At 45.2% G+C, this 20610-nt stretch overlaps 1 protein-coding gene, 1 long non-coding RNA gene and 1 other non-coding gene across 3 annotated transcripts; 1 reads left to right on the forward strand and 2 right to left on the reverse strand.

Annotated features, from left to right (window-relative positions):
- Window positions 1–1482: 1482 nt before the first annotated feature.
- Window positions 1483–20572, reverse strand: LOC117804146. Its single transcript, XR_004628412.1, has 5 exons — window positions 20283–20572; window positions 11728–12050; window positions 3914–4203; window positions 2648–3298; window positions 1483–2291 (listed from the first exon to the last, which is right to left on the reverse strand). It is a non-coding gene; the product is annotated as an uncharacterized LOC117804146 (long non-coding RNA).
- Window positions 3951–4057, reverse strand: LOC117804309. Its single transcript, XR_004628648.1, has one exon. It is a non-coding gene; the product is annotated as a U6 spliceosomal RNA (small nuclear RNA).
- On the forward strand, window positions 12057–15378 carry LOC117795015 (zinc finger protein 785-like). Its single transcript, XM_011231758.3, has 3 exons — window positions 12057–12390; window positions 12546–12674; window positions 13704–15378. Exons 1-3 carry the CDS (start codon window positions 12186–12188, stop codon window positions 14612–14614), a joined length of 1245 nt encoding a protein of 414 aa, XP_011230060.2. The 5' UTR covers window positions 12057–12185; the 3' UTR covers window positions 14615–15378.
- Window positions 20573–20610: the final 38 nt, after the last annotated feature.

Below are 20610 nucleotides of genomic sequence, written 5' to 3' on the forward strand. Positions count from 1 at the left end.
CCTGCATTCGCTGAATTCTTTGGCCGCCTGCAACAGTACTGTAGCCAGTTTGATGAGTATTCATGATGGGCCAGGTACTGTGTTAAGCACTTTATATACAGTCCAATCTAATGTGTATGAGAACCCCACAGGGTAGTTCAGAGATGTGCTTCCACGTGGCCCTCGCACTGACCCACATCTTGCTGAGTATGCCAGAAAAGGAAGGCCTTGCCTTCGGCAAGTTGTCAGGTGAGCCAATTCCAGACCTAGAGCCTCCTGAATGAGGAAAGGTTGAGTCCCTTGATGAAGGCCTATGTTATATTGGCAAAAACATGCTATCTTCCTTCTACCCTTTTCCAAATGTACCTGCAGCCATTTCCCAGGGTGGCAGGGCACAGGAAAAGGGGAAATAACTAAGTTTTCAGGGATTACTGGACATTGACTCTAGACACATTCTAATTCTTGGAGATCCAAAACATCACCATAGTTCACAGGGGAGTGGACTCGTGAAGATCAGCCGCGTACAGAAAAGAGTTAACCTGGGGCGCCTGGGGGGCGCAGTTGTTAAGTGTCTGCCTTCGGCTTAGGCGTGATCCCAGCGTTCTGGGATCGAGCCCCACATCAGGCCTCTCCGCTAGGAGCCTGCTTCTTCCTCTCCCACTCCCCCTGCTTGTGTTCCCTCTCTCGCTGGCTGTCTCTCTCTGTCAAACAAATACATAAAATCTTAAAAAAAAAAAAAAAAAAACCAAAACAAAACAGAAAAGGGTTAACTCAGCCGGCCTAGGTTGCTCAAACCCTGCACATTCCAAAGAAAGCTCATCTTCAGGACTGGCACTTCACTCATTCCTGGGAGATCAATTCCAAGCCCTTGTAATATTTTGCCCGATTAGGGGGTTTTTGTATGCTGGAGGCCTCAAGAGCCATGCTGTACCAGTCTGACCAGATGAGTTTATCCTAACAATGTGCTTTATGATGAATGCCTGTTTTTGCTCTGGGAGACGGAGTCAGTAGCTGAGGTCAGTCATGTGAGTACTCCACGACTGTGTAACTGAGTCCGCAATAAACACCCTAGACACCAAGGCTTGGGTGAGCTTCTCTGGTTGGCAACAGTTCACACGTATTGTCACAAGTCACTGTTGGGAGCATAAAGGGCATCCCTGTGCAACTCCACTGGACAAAGACAACTGGAAGTTTCTAAGTTCGTGCCTGGTGTCTCCTGGGCTTTGCCCCATGCACCTTTTCCCTTTGCTGATTTTAATCCGTATCCTTTTCCTTTAATAAGCTATAACCTAGAGTATAGAAAGAAAAAAACCAGGGGCACCTGGGTGGCACAGCGGTTAAGCCTCTGCCTTCAGCTCAGGGCGTGATCCCGGCGTTATGGGATCGAGCCCCACATCAGGCTCCTCTGCTATGAGCCTGCTTCTTCCTCTCCCACTCCCCCTGCTTTGTGTTCCCTCTCTCGCTGGCTGTCTCTCTCTCTGTCGAATAAATAAAAATAAAAAAAAAATCTAAAAAAAAAAAAAAGAAAAAAAGAAAAAAACCAAAAAGACAAGGCCCTGACTACTCGTTTACTCTCTCCCCAGCCATTTCTTAGGGCTGTGTTTGCATTAAGTAACCGTGAGGGAGAAGCAGTGTCTCTGTGTGGGACAAAGAGCAGCTTGCTTACTACTTACCCGAAAACACCAGCTTCCCCAAGTTCATTGTTCCTCCCCCATAGTGCAACTCACAGTGTGCCCAGCATCCATCGGGCCCCTCCCTGTTGCCTCTGTGGGGCTTAGGAGGCAAAAGAGCCAATTTATACATGATACTCAGGTGGCTTGTTGTGCCATGAATAAGGTCTTTTGTCTAGGACACTGAAGTCTCTTGTCTTCTGCCAGCATCCACGAAACAATGGGTAACCTTAAATTGCACACCTGACAGTAGGTATTATTTCCCTTTAATAGAGGAGGGAACTGAGGCTCACTGATATATTAAATAACTTGTCCACTATCACATATCTGGTAAACCTAAGGGCCAGGGTTCCAAGCCAGGTCTCACTCCGAAGCCGGCTGTTAGACAAGGTAGTGCCCCACTGAAACTCCTTTAAGACGCCTCATGACTTAGCAAATCAATAATTTAATTTTTTTCTTAGTTATCTTAGTTTTCCCACTGAAGGTCTCTCATAACTTAGCTTTCATGCCTCATGTTCTTCTAGTGCTCCTGGTGCCTCTTAGGGTTCCTTCTAGTGTGTATACATGTAGGAATTCCTTCTCGGCGTTTCTTGGGAAATGTATACATTTCCCCCCAAGTTCCAAGAACAACTGGTCAAGAAACTGGGAAAATGCAAAAAAAGTATCATAATGGTCCTGTGAATTCAAGCTTAACAGCAAACACGAAGAAGGGGCGCCTGAGGGGCTCAGTCAGTTAAGCGCCTGCCTTCAGCTTGGGTCATGGTCCCAGGGTCATGGGATTGGGCCCCGCATTGGGCTCCTTTCTTGGAGGGGAGCCTGCCTCTTCCTCCCCCTCTGCCTGCTGCTCTCCCTGCATGTGCTCTCTCTCTCTCACTGTCAAATGAATAAATAACATCTTTAAAATAAATAAACAAACACAGAAAAGTTACTGGTTTAGATGTCATTAAAAGCAAAACCAGGGAATGCTCCTACAGAGTTGAAAGTGAAATTCAACATACCTGTGAAAGGGACAGGAGCACCTAGAATAAAAGGTGTCCCAACAGGATCAGGTAAGCTTGCTTGTAGCTATGGCCACGTGGTAAGTCTGTGTTCCTGGTCCTGCCTGCTGCGAACCAGGAGTCACTCTTGCAAATAAAATATTGTAGTCACAGGACACTTCATACAAATCTCCTATAAATGGTGTTCAAGATATAAGTTTTGGAAGTAAAAAAAGTTGGTCTCTTAAATCGCTGTGGAAGTTACAAAATTGCGGATTTTTTTGTGGTGAAATATACATAAAATTTACCATTTTCACCATTTTTAAGTTCAGTGGCCGTTAAGTACATTCACAATGTTGGACAACCCGCCACAATTTCCAGAACATTTTCATCCTCCCAAACAGACACGACGTACCCATTAAATAATGAACAAATACATGAATGTTATATCTGCAATTTTAATAATTATTACCAAATTACTTTCCAAGGAGGCTGCATGAATTTACACTCCCATCAGCCATATGTGGGAATGCCTCTCCCCCCAAAAACACGGTGTATCATTCATTCCTTCATTCAACAAGTATCTTGGCAACAGCCGCAGGCCATGTAATGTTCTAGGAGATGGAAATGCAACAGTGGAAAATACAGTCTTGCCCTCATGGAGATTCCAGGCTAAAGAAAAAGACAAACAATATCAGGACGTGGTCAGTGCAGGGTGAGGGGATGAAAGTGATGAGGGGGGACTATTTTGGGACAGGAGTGTCAGCAAACTTCTTTCCCCCTGCCCGCCCTCTTCAGCAAACTTTTCTTCCCCCATCAGTAAACTTTTTGATCCTTGCTCATCTGAAAGCTGAAAAATACTGCCATGCGATTCTACTTTGCGTTCCCCTGTTACGAGGGATTATTTTTCCAATGCTTTGACGTTGCTGTATTTTCTTTTATGTGAATTGCCATTTATATTGTTTACCTATTTCTCTGTTGCTAGTCTTTGCCTTCTTTAATATGAAATTAGTCCTTTGGCATATAATTTGCAAATATTTTTCCCAATTTGTCACTTACTACTGACTTTTTGCTACATATTCTCTCTTTACGCAGGTTTTCACCCCTTGTTCTTTGAAAGTTATACATTCTTTTGGAAGTTACCCTTAAATTATCAACACATATATTTAACTTAAGTCTAATATTCCTCTTTAGCTGTATGCCTATTTTTATTTTATTTTTAATATTTTTCTAGTGAAATGCCACAATTTTCATTATTCGGTGCTGCCTGTTGTGCTTTTGACTCACGTTATTCCCTCCAAGTTCATCCGGAAAGGGTGGCAGTTCACTGGGAGACTGCTTCACGAACCTGCGTGTCATCCTTGCATAGAGGCCATGCTAGTCTTCTCTGTATCATTCCAAGTTTGCTTTATGTACTGCCGGAGCGAGCCCTGTATGCCCATTTATTTATTTATTTGAGAGCGCAGGAGAGCGGGGGAGGGGCAGAGGGACAGAGAGCATCCCAAGCAGGCTCCACTACCCTGTGTAAGCTCCATGCAGGACTCGATCTCAGCACCCCAAGATCACGAGATCACGACCTGGGCAAATCAAAAGTGGGTCACTTAGGGGCGCCTGGGTGACAGCGGTTAAGCGTCTGCCTTCGGCTCAGGGTGTGATCCCGGCGTTATGGGATCGAGCCCCACATCAGGCTCCTCCGCTATGAGCCTGCTTCTTCCTCTCCCACTCCCCCTGCTTGTGTTCCCTCTCTCGCTGGCTGTCTCTATCTCTGTCGAATGAATAAATAAATAAAATCTTAAAAAAAAAAAAAAAGACAAAAGTGGGTCACTTAACTGACTGAGCTACCCAGGTGCTCCTGCCGTTTTTAATCGAAAATGAAAAATACTGGGGCACCTCGGTGGCTCACAGGTAAGCGTCAGATACTAGGTACTCGCCTTTCACTTTTATTGTACACAGTATGGTATTTTCACAGGGACCTGCTAAAGGATTTAAAAGATTTTTATCTTTTGGAGGAAAAAACCTAATGTTGACCAAAATCTCCACACCACAGGCACAATATAAGGACCTTACAACATTTTCACTGCAGTCATTGTACTCCCATTTAGATCACAGCAGAGACACTCATCTCCAACTGAAGGACGGAATGATTAAATGAGAGGACTTTATTAAGTAAGAGAAAATGTCCTTCCAGAAATAATCCCTTATGTTTACAATCAAGTGATTTTTTTTTTTTTTTAAGATTTTATTTGAGAGAGAGAGCAGGAGCAGGGGGAGGACCAGAAGGAGAGGGAGAAGCAGACTTACCACCGAACAAGAAACTTGGTGTGGGGCTGATCTCAGGATCCTGGCCGAAGGCAGACACTTAAATGACTGAGCCACCCAGGCGTCCCCTTTCTTTCTTTTCTTTTTAAGTAGGCTCCGTGCCCAACGTGGGGCTTGAACTCATGACCCTCAGACCAAGAGTCCCATGCTCTACCAACTGAGCCAGCCAGGCACCCCTACGATCAAGTGATTTCAACAAAATTGCCAAGACAATTCAAAAAGTGAGATGGTCTTTTCAACAAATCGTGTTGTGGCTGGATAGACACATACAAAAGAACGAAGTTGGATCCCTACCTTCAACCATATATAAAAATTAACTTGGGACCCCTGGGTGGCTCAGTTGGTTAAGCATCTGACTTCAGCTTAGGTTGTGATCTCAGGGTCCTGGGATCGAGCCCTGCGTTGCACTCGCCGCTCAGCGAGGAGTCTGGTTATCCCTCTGCCCCTCCACCAAACTTGCTCTCTCAAATAAATAAATAAAATCTTTAAAAAAAATTAACTCAGTACGGACAAACCATAGACCTAAATGTAAGAGCTGAAACTATAAAACTCTTATTAGCAGTAAACACAGATGTCAATCTTTGTGATGTTGGATCAGGCAATGGTTTCTTAGGTATGACACAAAAAGCATAAGTGATAAAAGATAAAAATAGATACACTGATTTCATCAAAATTAAAACTTGTGCTTCAAAAGATATCCTGAAGAGAATTAAAAGACAGTCTACTGAATGGGAGAAAATATTTTCAACTGATATATCTGAAAAGGGATTTGAATCTAGAATACATTTTAAAAACTCTTACACTGATACCAAAGCTAGACAAAGACATTATAAGAAAATTACAGACCAATATCCCTTACAAATATTGATACAAAAATCCTGAAAAAATACTGGCAAACCAAAGCATCATATTAGAAGGGTTATACACTATGACCCAGCTGGACATATTCCTGGAATACAAGAATGTTCCATAGATGAAAACCGGTCAGTGTAATACGCCACAATAATAAGACAAGGGAAAAAATGATCATCTCAAGGCAGAACAAGATTTTGACAAAACTCAACATCCTTTCATGACAAAAACACTCAATAAATTCGATATAGAAAAAAACTTCCTCAACATGATAAAAGCCATAGATGAGCAACCCACACCTAACATCATACTCAATGGAGAAAGACTGAAAAATTTCCGCATAGAATCAGGAATAAGACAAGGATGCCCAGGGTTTTTTTGTTTTTTTTTAATATTTTATTTATTTTTTTTAAAGTAGGGCCCACACCCAAAGTGGGGCTCGAACCCATGACCCCACCATCAAGAGTCGCACACTCTCTATCGACTAAGCCAGTCAGGCACCCCAAGGATTCCAACTTTTGCCACTTCTTTTCAATATTGTGTGTCATAAGTTCTAGCCAGAGCAATAAAGCAATATAAAGAAATAAACAGTATCCAAAGTGGAAAGGAAGAAGTAAAATGATCTCTAGTCACAGATGACAGGATCTTTTATCTAAAAACCCTAGAGATTCCACACACACACACTGTTGGAGCTAAGAAATAAATTCAGCAAAGTGGCAAGATGCAAAATCAACACACAAAAATCAGTTGCATTTCTACATATTAGCAACGAATAATCCAGAGAGGTTATTAGGAAAATAATTCCATTTACAATAGCATTAAACAGAATAAAATACTTAGGAAAGAATTTAACTAAGAAGGCAAACGACTTGTACACTGAAAACTACAAAATACTGCTGAAAGAAATTAAAGACTTAAATACACAGAAAGACACCCTGTGTTCATGGATGGGAAGACTTAATATTGTTACGATAGCAGCAATACCGAAAGAAATCCACAGATTCAACATAATCAAATCTAAATCACAAAGGTGAAAAAGTTTTGAAGGAGAGGTGGTGTTTGCTAAATATTGTGAATGCACTAAATGCCACTTAGTTGTACATTTTTAAAAATGGTTATTCATGCCTTGTCTGGGCAACATCCAGCCTGCTTCTCTTTTCTTTTTCCCCATTTTATTTGGAAAATTTTCAAATGTAAAGTTGAAAGAATTTTAAGGTTACTATCCGTATCCTCACCACCTCATTCTAGCGTTACCATTTTACTACACTTGCGTTATTGCGTAACTATCCATCTCTCTACCAGTCCATTTTTATTTATTTATTTATTTATTTATTTATTTATTTAAGATTTTATTTATTTATGTGACAGAGAGACAGCCAGCGAGAGAGGGAACACAAGCAGGGGGAGTAGGAGAGAAAAAAGCAGGCTCTGAGCGGAGGAGCCCGATGTGGGACTCGATCCCTGAACGCCAGGATCACGCCCTGAGACGAAAGCAGCCGCCTAACGACTGCGCTACCCAGGCGCCCCCCCACTGTATTTTTTTTGATGCATTTCAAAGAAATTGTCAACATCAGTAATGTGTCACCCCTGAACATTTCAGCATGCACACCATTAACTAGAGCTCAGTACTTGCTTTACAGAGTTTTTTAGTTAAACTGACATAGAGGGGCGCTGGGTGGCTCAGTCGGTTAAGTGTCTGCCTTCAGCTCAGGTCATGATCCCAGGGTCCTAGGATCGAGCCCCGTGTCGGGCTCTGTGCTCAGCAGTGAGTCTGCTTCTCCTTCTGCCTCTGTGCTCCCTCTCCCTCTGTGCTCTTTCAAGTAAATAAATAAAATCTTTATTTTATTAGAAGTATATCTAAGTACATCTAAAAAATAAACTGACATAGAATAAAATGCAAACAAATTTTAAGTGTGTATTTGCTGAGTGTTGACAATGCTTACACCCAAACCTCTATCAAGATACAGAATATTACCATCATCCTACAAAGTTCCCTTTCTGGTTAAACCCATTCCCATCCTGCCAGAGAAAACCACTGCTCTAATTGTGTCCCCACCACAGATTCATTTACCCTGTTATAAAATGTCATATAACTGGAATCCTACAGTGGGTATTCTTCTGTCCACGGCTTCTTTCATTCTGCATAATCTCTTTGAGTAATGCTTCCTTCAGATCTTCAGTTCTTGAATTCAGAGCTGGGAGAGTGCTCCCACACCCAATACAGTACTTGACAAAGCTCAGAAATAGCTCCTCAGTGTTACCTGGACGAGTTTCCCAGTGCTGCTGTAAGAAATTACCAAACTAGGTGGTTTAGAGTAACACAAATTTATTATCTTACAATTCTGTAGGTCAGAAGTCTGAAAATAGGTCTTATGGAACCAAAATCAAGGTGTTAGCAAGGTTGCATTTGCCAATCTTTAGAGGAGAATCCTTTCCTTGCCTTTTCCAGCTTCTAGAGGCTGCAAAAGTCCTTGGTTTGTGTCCCCTTTTCAGCAATCCTTCACTCCCACCCGTTTTTGTTGTCACATCTTCTTCGACTTTGATCTTCCTGCCTCCTCCCTCTTTTTTTTTTTTTTTAAAGATTTTATTTATTTATTTGACAGAGATAGAGACAGCCAGCGAGAAAGGGAACACAAGCAGGGGGAGTGGGAGAGGAAGAAGCAGGCTCACAGCGGAGGAGCCTGATGTGGGGCTCGATCCCATAACGCCGGGATCACGCCCTGAGCCGAAGGCAGACGCTTAACCACTGTGCCACCCAGGCGCCCCTCCCTCCCTTTTTTTTTGCTTACATAAATTAACTCATTTATTAAGGGCTAGCAATGTTTCAAATGAAAAAAAATTCCTTCAGTCTTCTGATGGCAGACTACTGTGACAACAAAAGTGGTCTTGTAAGTCCAGGTACCACCAGCTACCATTTTCATGCAGGAACCACAATGCCAGATCGGCACAGCTCTTGTTTTCATCTTTGGTTTGCCACGGAAGAAGCAAAGATGTACTTGGGAGCGCTGGCTTATTTTGAATTTTTTCTTTTTTTAAATTTTTTTTTTTTTTAAAGATGTTACTTATTCAACAGAGACAGCCAGTGAGAGAGGAAACACAAGCAGGGGGAGTGAGAGAGGAAGAAGCAGGCTCATAGCAGAGGAGCCTGATGTGGGACTCGATCCCACAACACCGGGATCACGCCCTGAGCCGAAGGCAGACGCTTTAACCGCTGTGCCACCCAGGCGCCCCCTTTTTTTTTAATTTTTAAATTTTTTAGAGATTTTATTTCTTTGAGAGAGAAAGAGAGCATGAGTGGGTGAAGGAGCAGAGGGAGAGGGAGAAGCAGACTCCCCACAGAGCAGGGAGCCAGATGCCGGGGCTCAATCCCGGGACTCTGGGACTATGACCTGAGCTGAAAGCAGACGCTTAACCGACTGAGTCACCCAAGTGCCCCTTATTTCGATTTCTTCACCATTTTCCTGAGGGAGGCACCATACTGCGTCCTGTATTTACTGACAATTCTGACCTTCTTGGTGCATTTTAGCCATTTTAGTCGCTGCAAGCTAGCTCCAAGACCAGAGGAGCCTCCCCTCCCTTTTATAGGGATCACTGGGATTACATTAGACCCACTGGGATAATGCAAGATCGTCTTCCCATCTGAAAATCCTTAGCTCAATCACATCTGCAAAGTCCTGTTTGCCAAACATATTCACAGGTTTCAGGGATTAGAACATAGACATCTTCGGTGTCCATTACTCTGTCTGCGATGTCACCTGAATAAATAAAAGACCTTAAAACCATACTTCTTGGGGCGCCTGGGTAGTGCAGTTGTTGAGCGTCTGCCTTCGGCTCAGGGCATGATCCCGGCATTCCGGGATCGAGTCCCACATCAGGCTCCTCTGCTGGGAGCCTGCTTCTTCCTCTCCCACTCCCCTGCTGTGTTCCCTCTCTCGCTGGCTGTCTCTGTCACATAAATAAATAAAATCTTAAAAAAAAACCCAAAAAACAAAAAAGCCTATGCTTCTCAAAACTGGGCAGCTTGAAGATGCAAAATAAATATTATATATCTTCTGGATATATCAACGCTTCTTGTGGATTTGGGAGAAAGTCTTAATAACTTAAATTAACAAATGGTTTAAAACACTAGCCTTCCCTTTGAATCAGCAATTCTGCTTCTAGAATTTTATTCTCCAGACATGCTCATATATGTGCCTAAAGAAGTATATCTAAGGATAGTGATTGCAGTATTTTATGGTAGCAAGACTGGAAACAAACTCACTGCTCATCAACAGAAAATGAACTAAATAAACTGTTCCGTCCATACAGTGGAACACTATGTTATGCAGCCATTAAAAAAAGTGAGCTACATGTGCTGAAATTAAACAATCTGCAAGATGTATCAAGTGAGAAAAGAAAGCAAAGCGAACAGTGTGTTTATTATGCTACTTGTGAAAAGAAAAACCAACAAACATTAATGTTTTTATGTACCTAAATTATCTCTAGGACACAAGAAACAGGTAATAGAGGTGGCCTCCAGGAAGGGGTAGGAAGACTAGAGGGAGGAGACCTTTTTTTTTTTTTTAATTGAAGCATAACACACATACGTTAAGTGTGCAGGTCAATTTTCACAAACTGAACATATTGTGTAACCAGTGCCTAGATCAAGAAACAGAATATTATCAGCACTTTACAAACAAAAAACTTGGATTAGTAATAGCTTGGCTTAGCTTTGCCAGATTTTACATTTTATATAAATGGAATCACACATTACATATTATTTTGTGTCTGGCTTCTTTGGCTCAACAGCAGGCCTGCAAGATTCATCCATATTATGCATGTAGTTCTAGATCATTCATTCTCATTTCTGAATGGTATCCCATGAATAGTATTCCAATGAATATTCCACAATATTTTTATTCATTCTTCTACTGTTGTGGATAGTTTCCGGTTTTTGGCTATTGCAGCTAGTGTTGTTGTGAACATTTGAGCACATGTCTTTCAGTAAACATATGTACACACTTCTGTTGGGTATAGAGGGAGGAGTGGAATTGCTGGGTCATAAGTATGCATATATTTAGTTTTAGTAGATACTGCCAGTTTTCCAAAGTAGTTGTACCAACTTACACTCCACCTATAGTGGAAGAGCGTTCAACATTTATGCAAATCTTACTTTTGACTATACATTCTATTGAGTTTGGTTATATTGTGAAACAGAATGCATATCCACATGAATTGTAAAGCTATCTTATGTCTTCAAAGTGGTTTCACTGTGGGGATGGACAACTTTTTTTTTTTTTTTTAAAGATTTTATTTATTTATTCGACAGAGAGAGAGACAGCCAGCGAGAGAGGGAACACAAGCAGGGGGAGTGGGAGAGGAAGAAGCAGGCTCATAGCAGAGGAGCCTGATGTGGGGCTCGATCCCATAACGCCGGGATCACGCCCTGAGCCGAAGGCAGATGCTTAACCGCTGTGCCACCCAGGCGCCCCGGACGGACTTTTTTGTTATATCTCTAGAACTTTCCTTCTCTGCTCCTGTGAATATTATTTAGTTGGACAAGTTTGAAAAACAGATTAAGAGATGATCTGATTCGTTTCCCAGTTTTATTACCCATTTATGAGCTGTAATTTAAACACAAACTTCCCGATTGAGACAGGGTACAGTAAGCACTTAGCTAAGCCTTAGCACTTAGCTGAACCTGGAAGCCAGAAAATAACTTTGAATCCGGCTCTGCCGCCAGGGAGCAGTCACCTGGGCTTTCTGTTCCTCAGCTGCAGCGTCTGTGTAAGGCAAGACATCTGTGACCTCGGGGCATGGGCCAAATCAAATACCGGCAGGAACCAGGGCTAGCCTTAACCTGAGTCTCCAGAGCAGGCGGGGATAGGCCATCCCTCACTTCCATCATCTCCAGAATCCGCCTCAGTTTTCGCCCGTCAGCTTTTACTCACCTCCCAGCCCGGGACACCTGCATCTGCTCACAACAGGTCTCATGTAGTAGCAGAAGGGAGTGGCTCCAACCCGTCAAAACCTCTTTTTTAGGTCCTGTCCGGGAAAAGCCAGGTGAGAAGAGAGCCCACTTCCCCTCAGCGCCCGCCACGTTCAGACCAGTGGCTTTCTTCCCTTCAGCCTTTCAAATAGGCCGCTCCCACACAACCAATCACGGCCTTACTTCTTCCCCGGTCCACCCGGCGCTGTCCAATCAACGCACGTCATCTACGGCTTGCGGCTCCAACGTCCCTTCTGGTTTTCCCCTTGGTACGTAAGGGCAGATCTGAAAGGCCGGAGGGACTCCATGTTGGTCAAGGGCAGTGCTCTGGCCCCTAAGGAACTTTTCAGAAGATAGGAAGGCTCTCCCTTTCCACACGTACCGGAATCCTCTCTTGGCGTAGCGCTGGAGGGCTTTCCCATGGCGCCACCCGTGGCCCGGCTCCCGGCGGATGTACCCGGGGAGGCCGGGAGCGGGGCAAGGAGAGAAAGCAGCCCCGGGGCCGTGAGCTTCGCAGACGTGGCCGTGTACTTCTCCCCGGAGGAGTGGGGCTGTCTGCGGCCCGCGCAGAGGGCCCTGTACCGGGACGTGATGCGGGAGACTTACGGCCTCCTGGGCGCGCTCGGTGAGGCCCGGCGGTCCATCCAGGACCCAGTAATCCGTGGGAAGGGGGGAACTGATGTCCCTAGAGACAGTGGGTTGGAAGTGTGGGGCACTGGGGAAGCACCCTCATCCTCCCCTCTCGGATTCTCAGCCGAACCCAATGTTTCCCTTCCGCAGGATTTTCAGGCCCCAAACCCGCTTTTATATCTTGGGTGGAAGGAGAGGTGGAGGCGTGGAGCCCCGAGGCCCAGGATCCAGAGGGTGAGAGCCCAGCAGCTGTCATCAGAGACAGGGGAAAGATAACAGGTACTTCACTTCAAACCCAGTATGGGACCTTTGAGAACCCCCTCCCCAACTCGGATCCACAGTACACACCGCCCCCTCCAAAGCCCCATCGTGTCTCCCTATACCTTATCTCCAGAAAGTTCCAGTCTCACTGCAAAATGGCTCATAGAGCAGCTAAATTGGGACTTACAGCACCACTTAATTATACCGGGAAACCCCAGTTTAATGCAAAATAGTGCCCGAGTTGCCAGGGCAGCCAAGGGAAAGGTGGAACACATCTGTAATTTGATTTTTGTTGTGTAATAAAACGAAGACAAATTTTCCTTTGGGATATCACGCGGATCACACTGTAATGATAATGTCATTCATCAGAGATTTTAAAATCAAGAAGACGTGTTTTCTCTGCAGCCATGTCATAATAAATGCTGTTCCCAGGTCTTCCGGTGGAACCTGGAGTACAGTCCAAGTGTAGGCATTTTGGCAATGGCCTTGAATGGCACCAAGGGAGATCATTTAATGGCTGTTTTTTTTTTTAAAGATTTATTTATTCGACAAAGATAGAGACAGCCAGCGAGAGAGGGAACACAAGCGGGGGAGTGGGAGAGGAAGAAGCAGGCTCATAGCAGAGGAGCCTGATGTGGGGGCTCGATCCCATAATGCCGGGATCACGCCCTGAGCCGAAGGCAGATGCTTAACCGCTGTGCCACCCAGGCGCCCCATAATGGCTGTTTTGCAAAGGGATCATAAGCAGGTTCAGGACTGTAAGCTCTATGAAGGCTGGGACCATCACCACCCTCGTCACCTGACAGATTAGGGGTTCCATATTGTTGACACCTCCATGTATCTCCAGTTTTCAGAGCTTTCTTGTGTTAACACCAGCCAGAGGATGAATTTTGCTTTTACTCTAGGATAGCTTTCTGGGCTTGATGAGGCCCCAGTCCCAAGACTGCCATACACTCAGACCTTCATGCTGCTTCCCAGAGCAGGCCACTGTATGGAACTATGGAATGCGCTACCGAGTTTCAAGTTTTATCTTTTTCCCTGTCTCAGGATCCAGGGATGAGAGTGAAGAGAAAGAACTGAAAATGTGTCCAAAGCAAAAAGAGATGGAGCGTGACGAAGTGTCTCGCGAGGAGTGGTTACCATCCAGCCGGCCACCTGGTGCCAGGCACAGAGCTGCCTGCCCAGAGCTCTGCTGGAACTCTGCGCGGAGCCCAGTCAAGCCTTGGTTCAAGGCCACTACAACCCGCAAATCACCCTACTCTTGCCCAGACTGTGGCCGCGACTTCAGCTACCCCTCCCTCCTGGCCAACCACCAGCGGGTCCACTCTGGGGAGCGGCCCTTCCCCTGTGACCAGTGCCAGGCTCGTTTCTCCCAACGCAAGTACCTGCTCCAGCATCAGTTCATCCACACAGGTGAAAGGCCCTACTCCTGCCCTGATTGCGGGCGACGTTTCCGCCAGAGGGGTTCCCTGGCCATCCATAGACGGGCTCACACTGGGGAGAAGCCCTACCCATGCCCAGACTGCAAAAGTCGCTTCACTTACCCCTACCTGCTCGCCATCCACCAGCGCAAGCACACAGGCGAGAAGCCCTACAGCTGTCCCAGCTGCGGCCTCCGTTTTGCCTACAGCTCCCTGCTGGCTATCCACAGGCGCACACATACAGGCGAGAAGCCCTACCCCTGCCCAGACTGTGGCCTCCGCTTCACCTACTCATCTCTCCTCCTCAGTCACCAGCGCATTCACTCTGACAGCCGGCCCTTCCCCTGCCCACAGTGTGGGAAAGGCTTTAAGCGCAAGTATGCCTTGGAAGCCCATCAGTGGGTCCATCGCTCTGGCAAGAGGCCGAGGTGGCAGAGGCCTGCAGTAGGGCTCTCGGAGCCAGTCCTTGTTTTGGGAGGCCAGGATCCCCCAGTTCATTTCCGGTACTTTCCAGATATATTTCAAGAATGTGGGTGACAGGGCTCACGAGAGATGATTCATTTTCTTTGGAAGGGAAAAGGCAAAGTTTATGCATTTGGGGGATAAGGAATGGAAAGGAAGTAGGCATGTAAGGAAAACAAAGCTCTGAGGTAAGGGAGCACAGGGCTGGTCCTTTGGAAGGAGGCAGGAATCTGAAAGGCCACCTGAAGGCTGAACCCACTTTCTGAGGCTCCTGCTCCCACTTCCAAATCCCACTTGGAGATTCTTCCCAGCAAATCATTCACCTACCTGGCTTTTTTGCCTGGATTGTTCTCTTCTTTAGGGCATTCTGCTTTCTGGCCTGTATCTCTCCTGTTCCTCAGACATAGGGTCCCCTAGATGCAAGAACCTATTAAAGGAGCCCATGTACACTCTGAGCATCTCCTGGAACAGAAGGCACACCTTGGGCCCATCCCCAGCGGGGGAAGCCCATCCAAGGATTCTTTTAGCCAGTGCTGATGAGACATCCGGCAAGGAGACATGTGCAATGTCAAGCCACTGTTGGCACTCTTTAGTCTTAAAATCCTGAAGGTGACCATAGGGAGCAGAACAATGGCTTCAGGTGGGGAACTGTCCTGCCCCATGCCCACTCTGCACGTCGTGCACAAAAGTGTCAAGCTTAACCTAAAGGTTTTTTTTTTTTTCCCCTCTAACTTTTGTGAATTAGTGACTGCAGTGTTTTCCTCTTTAGATATCTGCATGTTGTCCGGATTTTACACCTTTTGAATAAAGATGTGCTCTTGGGCCACAGGAGCTGGAAACATTATGCTGGTGCTTTTGTTTAAGGGAGTAAATGACTTGTGATTAGGCTTGACATCAAGGCCAAGTATCTCCAGGCTAGTTTTTATTGTAATGCTTATAAGTGTCAGCAGTTAAGCGGGGTCCTTCTGATCCACTTTGATCTGCTAGCCGTACTTCTGATCAGGAGACTACTGAAGAAATAAGGACATGGGTGGCGCTGAGCACAGCTGCATGCCAGGAATGGTTATGGGGGACTCAAGTATCTCTTTGAACAAAAGACTGCTCTTGGAACCCGTGTGTTCCAAAAAGGGTTATGAATGGAAACTGGGTGTTTTTTTTACCACACACATAGCCTCTCCAGAACTGGTAGTCCTGGATTCCAGGTTTGGCTCAGTCCCCACTAGCTGTGGGGTCTTAAGCCTGTCATTCAACCTTTCTAAGCCTTGTCTCACTTGTCAACTCCACAGGGTTGTCTGAGATAAAACGTAAAAGCACCTCACATGTTGTCATAGTTTGAAGTGCCCCCACAACGTTTTATAACATTTTTCATTCAGAAGAGTTGTAAGAATTTTATGGGAAACATTCATGCCCTTTCTACAAGTAATCTAGATTCCATAATTTTGCTACATTTGCTTTATCACATGTCAATCGATCAATCCATCCCCCATCTGCTCATTTATACATCTTATTTCACAGTAAGTTGCAGGCATCATACTTCATCCCTAAACACTTCAAGGGAAGGCTGAGCTTTAGGCAAGAAACTTCAGCTCTCCCTTAAAATTCAAATGCCCCAGCATGCCTGGTGGCTCAGTCGGTTGGACCTTGGACTCTTGGTTTCAGCTCAGGTCATGATCTCAGGGTTGTGAGATTGAGCCCCACGTGAGGCTCTGTGCTCAGTGTGGAGTCTGAGATTCTCTCCCTCCCTGTGCCCCGCCCCCTACTCGCACTCCGTCTCTCTCAAATAAATAAAATCTTTAAAAAATATTCAGGGGCGCCTGGGTGGTGCAGTCGTTAAGCGTCTGCCTTAGGCTCAGGGCGTGATCCCAGCGTTCTGGGATTGAGTCCCACATCAGGCTCCTCCGCTAGGAGCCTGCTTCTTCCTCTCCCACTCCCCCTGCTTGTGTTCCCTCTCTTGCTGGCTGTCTCTCTGTGTCAAATAAATAAATAAAATCTTAAAAAAATAATAAAAAATAAAAAATATTCAAATGCAGCCTGTTATAGACAAGTAAAATTTATGAACTTTAATTATCTTTGTGTATTTTATAACTTCTTTTAATTATATCTGATCGAGATTCTGGAACAAACATATACAATTTGGTGGGCAATACAACAATTCGAAACCAAGAGCATCTCTGTATTTTTATAATGTTTGGCAGAAAAAACAACATGACATCGGCCACTCAGGATGGGGCAGTTTTAGTCTTGAAAGTTTGTTTCGATCTCATCAGTTAACACCCAGGCTTATGGTTTAGCTCCGTCTCCGTAAGTTTTTTCCATCCCTGGTACAAAAAGAAGTGACTTATATCACAGTACTTGAGTAGACAAGGTATTTTTTGGTCCTGGTGAAATCCTTTGTAGTTTCTCTGTAGGTAAAGTTGATTCTCTGTTTAGAAGAAGATTCCTATCTGAAGATACATTCTTCCTTATTCCATTTCTACACTATTGACCACAATGAGTGCAGTGAGGCCCCTCCAGGGCTCAAGTTTAAAAAGCTATAAAATAACCAAGTAATTGTTGAGGTGAAATAGCAGAAGTCACACCAAAAGGCAGAAGCATTCCAGGTGAAAAACAGCAAGGGTGGGGCAAGAAAATATAAAGATGGAGAGGGCACTAACTTAGCAATGAAGAACATTTGTGAACACAAAGGAGAGACAGCGTGTGGTAGGATAGGCAGCAGAGGCAAGAAAGGAGTTCCAAGGTTCTGAGACCAGACAGTGGACTGCGGTCATCAGAGATGTAGGTTCTGTTTGTTAATCCAAGGACTAGCCCCATGCTTAGCCAATAGCATCTGGCATCCTCCCTGATTGCAGGAATATTCCCAGTGGGATAGAGCTATCTAGTATCTATAATCCAATGCCACAAACCGTTAAGAGGATCCATCTCCACTAAAAAATAGGAAGATATTAAATCTAGGAAGCAGAGGATACAATCCAGGACAGTAGGGAAGCCAGACTCTGGATGACAGCTGAGGCCTGGGCAAGTCTGGAGAGAGAAGACCAAGGGGTCAAGGAAGGAGGTTTCCCAGGGGGAAAAAATGGTAATTTGAGATTTGATGCTATCCCTGGTAACTTAGAACAACTTAAAGAACCAGAGGGACACGTAGGTGGCTCAGTCGATTAAGCGTCTGCCTTTAGCTCAGGTCACAGTCTCTGAGTCCCGGGATTGAGCCCAGCCATCAGGCTCCCTGCTCAGCAGGGAGCCTGCTTCTCTCTCTGCCCGACCACGCTTGTGCTTGCTGTCTCTCTCTTTCAAATGAATAGATAAAATCTTTAAAAGACAAAAAAACAAAACTGGGGACACCTGGGTGGTTCAGTCAGTTAAGCAACTGCCTTCGGCTGGGGTCAGGATCCCAGGGTCCTAGGCTGGAGCCCCGCATCGGGCTCTCTGCTCAGAGGCAAGTCTGCTTCTCCCTCTCCCTCTGTGAGCTCTCTCAATTTTGTTCTCTCTCAAATAGATAAATAAAATCTTCTAAAAAAATAAAAATAAAAAAAGCAGAAAGCGCAGATAATGCAAGGAGAAAGGGAATACAATTAGAAAAATTTTAAAAGGCAATGACAGGGGCGCCTGGGTGGCTAAGTCGTTAAGCGTCTGCCTTCGGCTCAGGCGTGATCCCAGCATTCTGGAATCCAGCCCCACAGCAGGCTTCTCTGCTGGGAGCCTGCTTCTTCCTCTCCCACTCCCCCTGCCTGTGTTCCCTCTCTCGCTGGCTGTCTCTCTCTCTGTCAAATAAATAAATAAAATCTTAAAAAAAAATAAAATAAATTTAAAAAAATGTTCACAGCAACATGAAAGGTAAAGACAACTCAAATTTCCATCAACTGAAGAATGAATAAAAACATGGTATACAGGTGTCCCCTCACTTTCCTTTTTTTAGGATTTATTTATTTTAGAGAGAGGGAGAGAGCACGGGGGGAGGGGGAGAGGGAGAGAGAAACACAAGCCGACTGAGCATGGAGCTGGACACGGGGCTCAGTCTGACAACGCCGAGATCAGACCTGAGCCAAACCAAGAGTCAGATGCAGAACCAACTGCATCACCCAGGCGCCCCAGGTGTCCCCTCACTTTTCGAAAGCTCCCATTAGCCCACTTCACTTTAAGAAAAACCTACATTAGGGGCGCCTGGGTGGCACAGCGGTTAAGCGTCTGCCTTCGGCTCAGGGCGTGATCCCGGCGTTATGGGTTCGAGCCCCACATCAGGCTCCTCTGCTATGAGCCTGCTTCTTCCTCTCCCACTCCCCCTGCTTGTGTTCCCTCTCTCGCTAGCTGTCTCTATCTCTGTCAAATAAATAAATAAAATATTTAAAAAAAAAGAAAAAAGAAAAACCTACATTAGTACCTGTTTTCACTAGCCAAAAGAAATCCGAAGAGGATTTTTGCTTTTATTTTTTATTTTTTTTTAAAAGATTTTATTTATTTGTCAGAGAGAGACAGCCAGGGAGAGAGGGAACACAGCAGGGGAGTGGGAGAGGAAGAAGCAGACTCCCAGCAGAGGAGCCTGACGCCGGGCTCGATCCCAGAACGCTGGGATCACGCCCTGAGCCGAAGGCAGACGCTTAACGACTGTGCCACCCAGACGCCCCGGATTTTTGCTTTTAGAGGCAGCTCACACCCCGAGCAGCGACAGCGGCCCCAACAAGCTCCTTCCCAGGGAGCTACACTCAGCCCCTCAGCATCAAACTACTATAGCTTTGAATTATGTGAGCATCTGTATTGATCTACATTTATTTTGTGCATCTTTTAGCAAGATGTGTCCTAAAGTATCAGTAAAGCCTAAGAGAGGTTATTTTGGGGGTCTGCAAATGCTCAAGAAATTTTCCATATAAATTAATGGTAATTGTTTCTTTGCTTTAACACCATTTCAGCTTATGAAAGGTTTCATAGAAATGCTCTACTTTGAAATAGCAGGGGAAACCTGTATCTGTACCATGGAATATTATCCAACCACAAAAAAGGAGTAAGGTACTGATAAATGCTACATTGATGAAACTTGAAAGCATTTTGCTGTCAGGAACGAGACACAAAAGGCCACATATTGCATGATTCCATTTACGTGAAATATCCAGAAAGAGTAAATCCACAGAGGCAGAAAGATTCGTTTCTGTCAAGGGATGGAGGCAGGGGAGAATGGAGAGTGGCGGTTCCAAGGTTAAGGGGTTTCCTTCAGGTGTGATGAAAGTAGTAAAGATTGCTGCATATTGTTAATGTCCTAAATGCCACTGAATTGTGAGGTCTAAAATGGTTAATTTTGTTACATGTATTTTACCACAGTCAAAAATTAGTAATAACGACTGAAAAGTGTGCACAACGAAACATGCAGGGCTCATCAATGCTCTATATTTTGTTTTGGGTGATGGTTAACACGGTTGTATGCATTTGTCAAAACTTAGCGAATTTCACACTGAAAAGCTGTGCATTTTACTGTATGATATAATTCATATTCATAAAAAGAGTTCAACAAGTGGTCTCTCGGGAACAAAGTGAAAGGGTACAGGGGGCTGCCTTTTTCATTATACACTTTTGTATTACTTTTTTTTAAACCATATTAATTTGCAGAAAATTCAAATGTAAAATTTCCCCACCCCGATTCCAACCTCACCGAGCAAAGTTCCTCCCCCTAAGCTCCAGGCCAGAGACTGAAAGCCGTCCCGTGGGGGCAAGGAGCCGGGCGCGCTCCGCAGCCGCGGTCCCAACGGTAAACGTGTACCTGGTTTCTACCTCGGCTGTCCCCAGGGTTTGGCCAGGGGTATGTGCGTCTCTCGCAGGGACTAGGGACCCGATTCCAGATCCCGCCGTCGGGAGGCATAGAGAGAGACCGTCAAGGGCACAATCCCGAGTTCCACAGATGCAGAAAGTCTCCACAGGTTCGGGCCAGGCGACCGAGACGCGCTTTCCAACGCCCCGCCAACCCGCGGCCTGGGGGTGCAGCCTCTTCCTGGTCTGTGGGCCAATCACCCGCCGCCGGGCAGTGCGGGCAAAGAGCGGTGCTGGAAGCCACGATCTGTCCATCTTTCTTGAGGGCAGGATGGCTCCGC

This window comes from Ailuropoda melanoleuca, chromosome 10, assembly GCF_002007445.2.
Source record: "Ailuropoda melanoleuca isolate Jingjing chromosome 10, ASM200744v2, whole genome shotgun sequence".
Lineage (NCBI taxonomy): Eukaryota > Metazoa > Chordata > Mammalia > Carnivora > Ursidae > Ailuropoda > Ailuropoda melanoleuca.